This window comes from Micromesistius poutassou (assembly GCF_964030765.1).
Source record: "Micromesistius poutassou genome assembly, chromosome: 17".
NCBI lineage: Eukaryota > Metazoa > Chordata > Actinopteri > Gadiformes > Gadidae > Micromesistius > Micromesistius poutassou.
Window position 1 is genome coordinate 15362714 of NC_140287.1, and position 11645 is coordinate 15374358.

The window sequence follows — 11645 nt, forward strand, 5'->3', positions numbered from 1 at the left end:
ATGCCATATATTTATGACACACTCCTGACCCTAGCCCCCCAGAGGTCGAGAAAAATCTCCCTTAATTAGCAAGGAAGAAATCTCCTTTATAGGTCCATGCAGGGCAGTTGCTAGGAATTCTGGGCCCCCTGAAAGAATATCGGTGTGGGCCCCTCTACCCCATTCATTGCCACCTTAAATGTTCTTGTTTTTTAGTGTTCTTGACGGTGCCTGGTGTAATACACCCAATTTGTTTCATTTTTTACATTTAACGACTTAACAAGTCAGAGTATTATTATGTAAATTATGTATTATTAATTGTCTTATTCTCATTTCCCTGATTTGCAACACGTTATTACACCTCTGATTGCAAATACATTTTCAATTAACCACTCAACAAATAGGTGTGGGTATTTTATTGTATTTAACAATCAAGCACTGATATGCAAAAAACAAAGTGTCCTGGCTCAAGATAGTCCACAGGTAAATATGTAGCATTTAACTTAAATGTGCAAGTGAAACAAAGAGCACATGGAATAGGTTGTTGTAAAACAAATATCAAAAACAACAACAAGCCTCATCTAATCTCAATTTTACATTTGAACATCATGACCTTTTATAGACCTTTGCCCATGGGACAACACTGAGTGTATGCATCATCATTTTGTCATAGAGGCTACTGGGGGCTGTGTGTGGGCCCTAGCGGGCTGTGGGCCCTTATAATTGTCATAACCTTTCCCCCCTATATGACGGCGCTGGGTCCATGAGGAACGCAGAGTGGGGGATCCCTCCTTCCAGGGATGATCAGGAGTGCCATGATTTCCATACATACGAGTGATGGGTTGCTTGCGAACGAGCCGGTTCTTTTAAGTGAATGAGGGGAGTCGGCTCCCGACCGCGAGCCGTTTTCTGTTTTTGAATATAAAATTTGCCTAGTCAGAATGATATGAAGGTCTCCGCGCTACGGGTGCTCCGTGCATGCTATGCGTGTGTGCAGTGACAGGTCGTGCATGCATGCAAGTTGCAACTAATAATGGATAGACAGGGATCATACCATTAGGCAAGCAGCGAGGGGGGCGATGAGCGCTGCGTGTCCTGCCCATAGACAGGTCGGATGCGCTGCGCGAATCTCAGTGAAAACAATCGGCTACAGCAATTTATTGATATTAGAAAATGTCATTTTTACTTTTCAATACTTCAGAACAAAGGATGGATTTAATAATCTAAGTGATGTATATATGCCTACACATACGAATCATAAGTCAAAACGGGCTACATTTGGCTGAATTATAAAAGGTATAAGTGGTAATATGAAGAGCCATTTGGGAGCCGAAAAAGCCGGTTCTTGTTGGTGAGCCGATCCAAACGATTCGGGGGTGCTGGCCGGTTTAGTCAAGGCATTCAGTTGTAGTCACTGCAATATACCAAGTATCCAGTCACTGACGTCCCTAATAATGGAAAAACCCAGGAATAAACTAATTATGGTAAACCCAGAAAGTTACTTTTATGAACCAGAGAACGGTTATGGATACGTATTATGCAGCTAAAAAGAGTGCACAGAGAAACATGACAGAAATATAGGTTTCAATAAAAACTTTATTCCAGGACAAACATAAATGCCATACAATATCATTCAATTGTTAATAACAACTTCGAGAGATGACCAGAATCAAGCTCGAGTCCCTCTAGAAATAAGTAAAACGAAAAAAAGATTAAACATAAATATACACCAAAAGCCCACACATAATCTGACAATTGCTGAAGGACGGCATATGATTCATCCAGTTTAGGAGGAATGTCTTTAGTGAAGACAGAAATAAATAGAAAATATTGTCAAATGAAGTCACAGACCTGATTAATTACAGGATGATCAAAATTCCCTTTTTCTGTTACAATAGGGTGAGTGCTCATATACAGTAGAGAGATCGGCCAAGCATGGGATAAATTGCGACAAGACCGTCAGACACAATTAAGACATAAATAAACATTAGCCTTTGTAGAAGTGAAGAATTATAAAGAATGCCATCGCGTTGACGACCAAGTCATGGTTTTTAGAAGCCAAGCTATCATACAGGTATTCCTTAATTGAAGGAGAACACAGGGAGACTTTGGGGTCAAGGGTCAAATGGAAAACATTGACTTCTTATTTTTGCCATGCCAAAACCCCATAGCTTTAATATCAGAACATCTGCGTCGCCAGAAAAACAACCAAGTCAGATTCAGCACTAGCAGCAATGTCACAGTACAAATCACCAATCATCTTCAACCTAATATTTAAACCAGCCAATCGCCAGCCAGCGGCACATTTACAGAACCCGTTTCTGTCAGGTGACGGCGCTGCAGTTATCAGCGTGCTCTGCTTAGGAAATTAAAAATAAATTGTAGAAAGAAAAGTTCTCCATCATGTGCATTATGTCCAACGTTGTACTGTAACCTTGTTTTGTTAACCATTACATTTAACAACAGGATGTAGATCAGGGAGAGTTGTCTGGAGAGTTGTAGGGTCTCTGGTTTTCCTCCAACCTGGAAGCTTTTTATACACCCAGACAGTCATTCCTTCACATTTCCTTCATGTTTAAATATCTAGTACCAATAAGACAATAATATGGAGCAGCAATAAACATCTACAAAGAAAATGAAGCGTTTTCCCGAGAGATTCCGAGATTCACCCAAGCTGCATCTTGACACGACTTGGACTTGACAGGGCAGCACATTTACAATATGTCAAAGACTACGCAGAATTCCTGAATGTCATTAAATTCGGGGTGTCTTACATGACCGGCATATCCTGGAGTGATGGGTTCATTTTAAGAATGAAATAATTTAAAGGATACTATATCTGAAAGGCCTCAAATTGGCCGTGATCACAGAGAGCGACCATCTTGGTGCTAAACGCTAGCTTGGTTGGGGAACTGAAGGTAGAGTTCGGCATCCATTTCCCCCATCCAGCTAGCATTTGGATCCAAAATGGCCGCTCAGTGATTAAAGACCCATAGGATCCTTCAGAAGTTTGTACATTCTGTTACCGTTTCTCGGTTGGCCACGGTTGGAGGAGTGAGAATGTAGCGTTGTTTCCTACCAGGTCCCAGTCCAGTACAATCAGTGAGCCTGAGTGTGTTTGGGACTGGGGTGGTAAATAAATGAGCAATTTGGCGACTTGGTGCAAACAAACATATATGAATGAGTAGCTTAAGGGGTTGTGATTTAATCTACGTCTTGCAGTAGAAACCGCCAGGCCATACGAGAGGAAGGAAGCCAGCGATAGGCCGACTGAGAACCACGCCCAGTAGCACATAGCTCCCAAAATACTAAAAAATATAAATAATAATAATATAAAATAGGAACCACAGGCTGCGTCCAAATCATATTCTCTTTTTTTTTTGGTTTCTCATTTACATTGACAGCCACTCCTTGCCGTCTCTGTTAATTTGCCTTTTCATTCCCGGCCGCTGCAATTCCTGGGGCGTATCTTCATTCATGATCCCTCGGCTGCCGCTCCTACTCCATTTTGGATCTCTCCATTTTGGTTTTGAGGATTTCCTGTGAAGAGAACAGGGAGGATGAAGGCACAATGGATGTGAACTTGTGCACTGTGGACGTCGGTACCACCTGGAGTTTCTTTGAATGGGTGTTGAATGGGAAGCCATTGGCTACTTTACCTCTTCCTCGTCCAGCATCACAGGCAGAGCTCTGTGGAGAGACACAGGACAGAGAGAGAGACAAGGTAAAGGTAAAGAGTTATTTTCTTTCTTGCCTGAATGTTATCAGAATCCATCATGTTGCAAGATTTGTCAGTTGCCAAGATGATGGGACGATAATCACCGCCAGCATCTGGCCCATGAGGTAAAACACATGATCCATTGATCAACAGGAACCCAATTCAGTCACCTTAATCCACTTACGTCAGAAAGGTCACATTAGGAAAAAGGACTGGGACTTTCGACCATGCTCCCAAACCAAAGCAGTATTATTTATCATTTACTGTGATGACATGTTTGGGGTTGGAGGGCTGGATACCAGTGGGCCTCTCAACAGGGTTATTTTTAAATCCGTTAACCCTGCTCATGTGTTCAGGAGTTCTGTTCTGAAGCACTGAACCCAACGACTCCAAACTAATGTGAGATAGGGCTGCTCGATTATGGAAAGAAAATAATAATAAAAATAAACACAAAATGTTCAAATCGAAAATAATGTACAAAAATAATGAAAATAATGTATCCAGCTGTACTGCACTTTCTATAAAACATTCAATGAATAAAATATAGAAAAAATAAAAAAATAAGTTTCAACTAGATTATATTAGTTTAGAGACCGTCTGACCCTTAAATCGAAATCACTATCAAAATCAGATTAATTGCACAGCCCTAATGTGAGATACGTACACGTCCGCCACGGTGGTGGGAATGTTCTCCTCCACCCATTTCAGATCCTCATCCTGAAACAACAACAACACACAGAAACCGCAAGCGACGGTCAAACGAGGACGACCTGAGCACAACAACACAAACATCAACCGACAGCACGTTGGAAGCAGCACGTTCACTCAGGGAAAAGGAGGAGGATCGTTCATAAAACAAACCTCTTTGCTCAGCAGTTTCTGGGAGCCGTTGCTGTCTGGCTTGGAGCCCCTCATCTTCATCCCCTCTGAAAGAGCGAAGAGACACCGAGCACACAATCAGAGCCCATCCTCAGTACACCCCCCCCGCCACACAGCTAGCGTTTAGACCCAAGATGGGCGCTCAAGGCCCTTTAGAAGTTTGGAGTTTCTCTGTTCCTCCAGCCATCGTGTCTTCCACACCCCTCTGATCAGAATATCAATTAATCAATCAACTGTCAATAGCCATCCCTCCCTCCGTTTAAGGTGGTGAAACAGCATGGAGGGAGACTCTTGCTGTACAGAACGCCGCCGTCCTTACCGAAAGCTTCGTTCAGCATGGGCTCCTTGGCCTCCTCTTCGTCATCGTCTTCGTCAATCAGAGGTGAATGGGAAAACCTGGAGATGATGAGCCAAGGAGATCAAGACCCGATCCAGAGTGCCCTGGTTTCTATCCTAACCCACCTTACTGTTCATACTGAGCATCCTAAACATTGGAGAGGTTGTTTTGCTAAGCAATTTTGGGATGTTAAAATTAATAAAATCATGCGAGGGTTACATTTAACTTAATTAAACCAAGAAGTTACCGGTACCACTACTGGGTAACAGTTAGCCTGTGCAGCTCAATTAGTGGCACATGGCATCAGCACTGCCAGGGGTAGGGGTTAGATTCCCACTGGGACCGCCAATGCTATGCAGTCGTGCTACAGCAAGACACTTTGGATGAAAGCCTCAGACAAAAACAGTCCTTCTCCGGTTCTTAGCCGTTTTAAATGGACTACAAGACATTTGGGAGGAAGTGGGTCCTTTCCGCTTCCCGTTTACCCACCAACCTTTGGCTGTTGGCTGAGGGTCGGAGCAGCACCATGATGACCAGCAAGATGGTGGAGAAGAGCAGCCTCCAGAAGGCGTCGTCCACCCACAGGTCCCTCCAGCCCTGCGGGGACACTGCAGCCGTTAAGAGGAGCAGGAGCTGAGGAAACGCCCGGGGTCCATGGGCTCCGTTCCAATACTTTCTCCTCCTGCTGCTGCTGCTCGCGCCGAGGCTTGCTCACTCGAGCGTCCGCCGTCAGCGGTACATAAAGGGGCGACGTGGACGTCAGGTGGGAGTGGGACCAGTTGAACTGCTTCAAAGTCAAAGTCGACATTATAACGACGGGTTGTGATCTGACCGATCAGTTTCGGTTTAACCGGGGAGGGAGTCACGGCAACAGACTGTGGTGTGATACTTTGGCCATCGCTCGCAGAACGCCGATCAGACCTACCGTTTGGCACTCCACCATCTTGAAGACCTTGGTGGTCCAGATGATGAAGATGATGGAGGCTGCGGGGACACACGCAAAACACAAAAAGGTACACGTAAACAACACAGACCGTATATAAACCACACACACTTACAGGACGGTGAGGTCCTTAATGGTACACAAGTGGACCAGATCAGACACAGCATTGATCTCGTTTCTGGTATCAAAGTGTTGGTCCATAGAGAAACCCCCCCCCCCCACAGAGAGACCCCCCCCCCCACAGAGAGACCCCCCCCCACAGAGCGAGACCTCCACCAGAGAGACCGCCCCCACCAGAGACCCCCCCCACAGAGACCCACCCCCACACAGAGACCCCCCCCACCCCCCCAGTGGTCCAGAGCGCGTAGAGCTGGACCCGGGACACTCACCGACCACGGAGAAGATGAGGGTGTTGGTGAAGTGCTGGTAGAGCGAGAGCTTGACCACGTTCCTGCGGAGCTTCAGCAGGCGGGTGGTCTGAGACAGGCTGATGAAGATGTGGGAGGAGGTCAAGGAGAACCGGCTTGTGGAGCGGAGCGGACCACCATCACCACGACAACCCCCCGCCCCTCAGCCAGGCTCTCATGAGGAGAGGTTCAGATGATGCTGATTAATATGGATCAAATGTCCCTTGAACATCATCCATTTTAATTAACTATTTACCAATAACAAAAATGTACTGACTGACCGAAAGGCTTAGGGGTTTAAATCCTTTCAAAATAAGAGTTCCCGTTCAAAAGCAGGCACACAGCCATGCGTGTAAAGGATATCCACCACATGACGCAGGAGTCGATCAGGGAGAGGCTGAGGTTGGCCACCAGGGCCACCGTACCGTTGAAGCCCTGCAGATGGGGGGGGGAACACACACACACACACACACACACACACACACACACACACACACACACACACACACACACACACACACACACACACACACACACACACACACACACACACACACACACACACACACACACACACACACACACTTTGTTGTTGTTTGGCTGTGAGGGTGCTACTTGTCAAAGTGTTTGCCGGTGCTGTTGTGGTCAGACCGTGTGGTCTGTGGAGGACTCACGCCGGTGACTCGGAGCACTCCTTCCACGGAGGAGAAGAGGAGGTACAGCAAGCCCACTGCTGCCAGCCGGTGGACTGTGGTGCCCAGCCGGGGCCTGCGCCGATGACAAAACACACAGAAGTGGGATCAGCCGATCGTATGAGCCAAATGGCTTGAAGGGGGCGGGTTTGCTTCAGATTCCGACAAATCATGGCTCTGACAAGTATCAAGCTAGCTCTATGATTGGCTTGATGCCGACCACGACCAAACCATCTCCCACTTTGTACTTAAACCATCAGAAAATGTGATCAATCATAGCTCAACACGCTGGAATTGGTCAGATTAAGTTAAAAGAAGAATAAAATAAAATAAAATAAAACATCCAACAGGTTGGGTCACAGATCAGACAGAACCACTGGCAGTATACATGCTTAGCATTGCGCCTGTACAGTTACTATAATACTTGACTACGGTGCGCTTCCTTGACTACGGTGCTCTGGACCTACCTGACGATGCCGTAGCCCAGGCTGACGATGAGGAACAGGATTCGGGCCAAAGACCTTTTCAGAGCAGAAAGCAGCTCGCCGAATATCGCAGCACCTATCACTGTGGACAATGAGAATACATTTAAAAGACTAATTTTAATTCATGTGGAATTAAATTATCCAGAGCGCATACGTTTAGTTTTTTCCGTTAAACATAGAATTCATTAAGGAGCAGGTAGAGGGGCGGGGCGTCGTGCTCAAGAATCCCTACAGGTAGAACGGAGAACATTAGGGTTCAAACCCGGGACCTTTTCGGCTCAAACGCCCGAGCCCCTCGACCGAACCCCCCCCTGAATTGAACTCCGCCAAAAGGGATGCTGACCGAAGTCTCCTTGGTAGCGGATGCTCTGGTGCTCCGAGTAGAACACGGCCTTCTCCAGCATCCCCAGGATGATCACGGCCCCGATCCAGAACTGGATCCTGAGCAGGTCCCGCCAGTAGCAGGCCGACCAGAACAGCCACAGGGCGCCGAACAGCACGTACACGATGCACATGACCATGAAGAACTGGGGGGGGGGGGGCGGAGCAACAGCGGGTCAGAGCTCTTCAATGTCGACCGCTTCATGGCGTGTTAAACACTAACACTTACAATTTGAAGGAACAAAAGGGCTTTGAAAGAACACCAATGAAATAATATTGAAATGATTTAATGAAATCAAAAATAGGAATAACAAGAATCTTAATTTACTAATGATTCAATCAAAGCAAATCAGGATGAACGCTAGTTAAAATGTGTTCATGTGTCGAATGTTAACTCTTTATTTATTATTATTTATCATGATGTCATTGTGAAGTGATGAGAATTTCACATTCGTTTCTCCCAAATTCCCCCGTACACTTGATAAATCGACTTTACGCACTAGGCGTATGCAAAGTGTTTCATTGATGCAACGAGTCACATACCATCATCAGCGGCCAATCAGCAGGGGACGAATAGTCATGTGATCCCTTCATCTCCACTTTCACTAGAAACAAAACAGTGAGGATGATACAACAGCCGCAACCGCGAGGATCACTTACCCACGGCTAAAACATCACAATAATGGGTTCTCACAGAGGTCCGTTTTAAAGACACCGCACTTGCACTCCGACACACATGTGAGTAGAGTTGTTCCGATACCAAACACCAGTATTGGAAATTCCTCCGATGCTACCTAAAATGCAGTGTTGGGTATCGGCGAGTACGAAAGTCTAATGCGTTCGAGCCGATCCCATCACGTGCCTAGCCCCTTTGCTACACAGGCAGAGAACATCACAAACACGTGGGGTGTTGTGCTGCGTTCGTTCTGTCAGAGGTGGAAAGTCGGAATGGGAAACGCGTCACCTCTGACCTACGTGCGTGCTAGCTACCAGGTTGGAAAAACATGAATGCATACAAATGATTTATTATAATTATAGATTATGAATATAAATGATCTAGTTCTGAGAAAAACTTCTTTTTTTTTTTTAAGTAAACCGACTTTACATGGCGGTCATCGCAAGAGAACCCTTCAATAAGAACAAGCGCTATTAGAAGTCACAACGCTAGATGCTGCGTCGGTTTATGCTCTGTATCGGCCGATACTCAAGTTCAGGAATCGGGACGGAACATGGTACGGGAACATCTCCATATGTGAGAGAAGAAGGTTCCTCACTTGTAAAGGAGAAGGTGGTGTCCTCCACGTCTTCCCCGCGGCGCGGAATGGGCTGGACCTTCACGATGAACAGGTACGGGCCGTCTTCCCACGCTTTGGCCACCGCACCGATGTCCTGCCGCCGTCAGATTATAATCCCCGATTATTATTCCAACATAATAATAATAATAACAACCCCAGATTGGAGTCCAAACTTTGTAAACCGAGAGAAGTATCCCAAAATTGGGACATTGTCGTCAAGTATCCAATAACAAGCGTAGCCCAGGTTGTAATCTGGTCTGGTAGATATAGACACATCATGCAGGATACAAAGCTTAAATGAGGGTTGTGGTCCCAACAGACAGGAGGCGGGCTCACCGGTTTATCCGTCCAGATCAGCGTCTGGTTGGACGGATCGCTCTGAGAGAAAAAATAGAAAATATATAAAATCAGGGTGAACACTCTAATGTAGTAGTACAGTAGTAGTAATTATTATCTTCATAATGTCCGATTTTTTTAATGAAATAAGACTGCAAGGAATAACAACACATCTCTAGTCAACATTAGCAGCGGATCCAGCCAGTCCAGAGTCCAGGAGCCTAGCTTGGTCTAAGAAGAGGGTTATGGTTCGGGGCCTTACCCTGGGTGGGGAGAGGGGCTGGTAGTTGTTGAAGTCTCCGTGGTACACCTGGTGTGAGTCAGAGTGGAGAAATAAATAAATACATTTATTGAACCACAACGTGTGGTCGATTTATAGGAATGATTAAAATGTACAAATATGAAAAGTAGCGGCAGGATGTTCAAGTGTTTAACACCAGCTGCCTAGACAGAGTGCTGCAGACCTTTGGGAGGAAGAGAGAGGAGCAGTTGTCGGAGTACATGTATCCCTGGCTGTAGTAGCCGCTCCAGTCGTCTTTCAGCATGCTCTCCAGACCGAACATGTTGATCGCTTTGTTGTCCTGAAGGGAGAGATGGAGATGTTTACTTCAACACGCGGCCAGTGAGCTCACGCAGGCCGACACAACCGTTGAATTAATTTCACAGGCTAACAGATCAACGACAGTGCCAGAATGATCATGAACAGATTTCAGTGAATACAGCTCAACAACCACAACCATGATGCTAGTATAAATAGTCATCAGGGGGGATCATTGATCAAAGCCTTGTAGTCATTGCCGTTACGTCAAAAATTCAACAAATAGGGGGTCTACTTCTGCCCTCTAGTGGTCTGAATTCGAAATTAACCAAATTAAACAAGAATAAGGAAACAATTCACCATTATTACACCACATTGGTGTATTAAATCTTATATAATGTATATTCCTGACTAAATAGAAACAAAGATATGAAGTTCACACTGACTGGGGTGTTGAAGACCTCGTTGTAACAGATAGAGGAGCGGAGGTACCAGCTGATGTTGAAGGCCAGGTTTGCATCACAATGCGCAGGATCCCCCAGGACTGCATTCAGAGAAAGGAAACTTTATTCACATAAACCATGACAACAACGTACAATCTAATGCCATCTATGGCTGTACATAGTTCGACTTGGTAGTACTTACAATTCATGTAAATAGTAGTGTTAGCATACAAGGTCTTCCGGAAGACCACATCTTGTGACTGCAAAAGAAGGAGACAAACTCTGATACAGAACGATTGTTGAAACGTTTCACCTTCACATTGATGAGGGGTACTATGGTTAATATAATGTGTCATGGTATTTGATCTTGGCCGGGGGCTTGTTCCTCATGACGTATGGAGCATAGGGAGGTCATGGTAGTAATGTAGTTTGGTCATCATGGAGTAATTAATAAACGTGAACATATTTGTCATTACGGGATGAGACTGTCGTGTTTGAAACTGACAGCGTGTTTCGTGCGAGACGTGGCCACACAAAGTTTTGATTTGCCTAGGTTAAAGTATATTTACGTTTATTCAGGATTTTACATTGCTACAACTCTGGAGTCCTCCGAATACGTGCGGACTATGACCAACCACCAATGAATCAATCACATGACATATTCTGATGTACAAGCCCTGCTCGATACTCCCCGTGTGGAGGCGGTGATCGTGATGGGACATTACGATGCCAGAGCCCTACAGGGGCAGTGCTCCACTGTCAACACTGTAACGCGTATTAACAACGTTGTCTTTGTTTAAAAAAAAAAAACAAGTGCACGTCATACGTGATCAGATGGCTCACATCCCCGTAAACATGTCAAACGTGGTCATTAACGAATTAATTAACCCCCCCCTTATGTGTGATAGCTAAACTAGCTAGCTAACAGCTGCTATGCATCATTAGCCCAACAGCTTGTGGGAGCCGCACTCGGTCCCGCGTCAAGATTCCGCGCACACTCACCGAGTTCAGGTAGACGTTCCACAGGGAGACCTCTGCCGTCAGCGCACGACTGAGGAGGATTGTAAATAAAAGACAACGAAACCAATGTACCCTAGCATTTGACATTATCGGTGCAGGTGAATGCGTCCACATCCAATCCACTTCCGGCTTCCAGCGTCGTTGTTTGCGCGCAGGCGTGTCTAAGACCCGCCCCTCGGAGACGCCGTCGGT

General features: G+C 45.7%; 1 protein-coding gene across 1 annotated transcript; it reads right to left on the reverse strand.

Annotated features, from left to right (window-relative positions):
- Nucleotides 1-1563: 1563 nt before the first annotated feature.
- Nucleotides 1564-11576, reverse strand: LOC311362172 (transmembrane protein 87A-like). Its single transcript, XM_084481987.1, has 20 exons — nucleotides 11436-11576; nucleotides 10636-10693; nucleotides 10437-10534; nucleotides 9917-10033; nucleotides 9715-9762; nucleotides 9453-9494; nucleotides 9096-9210; nucleotides 8365-8426; nucleotides 7784-7967; nucleotides 7423-7522; nucleotides 6938-7031; nucleotides 6625-6698; nucleotides 6246-6352; nucleotides 5839-5897; nucleotides 5407-5510; nucleotides 4896-4972; nucleotides 4559-4623; nucleotides 4362-4414; nucleotides 3639-3669; nucleotides 1564-3519 (listed from the first exon to the last, which is right to left on the reverse strand). The coding sequence occupies exons 1-20, from the start codon at nucleotides 11565-11567 to the stop codon at nucleotides 3478-3480; spliced, it is 1662 nt and encodes a 553-aa protein (XP_084338113.1). The 5' UTR covers nucleotides 11568-11576; the 3' UTR covers nucleotides 1564-3477.
- Between the last annotated feature and the right edge of the window lie 69 nt (nucleotides 11577-11645).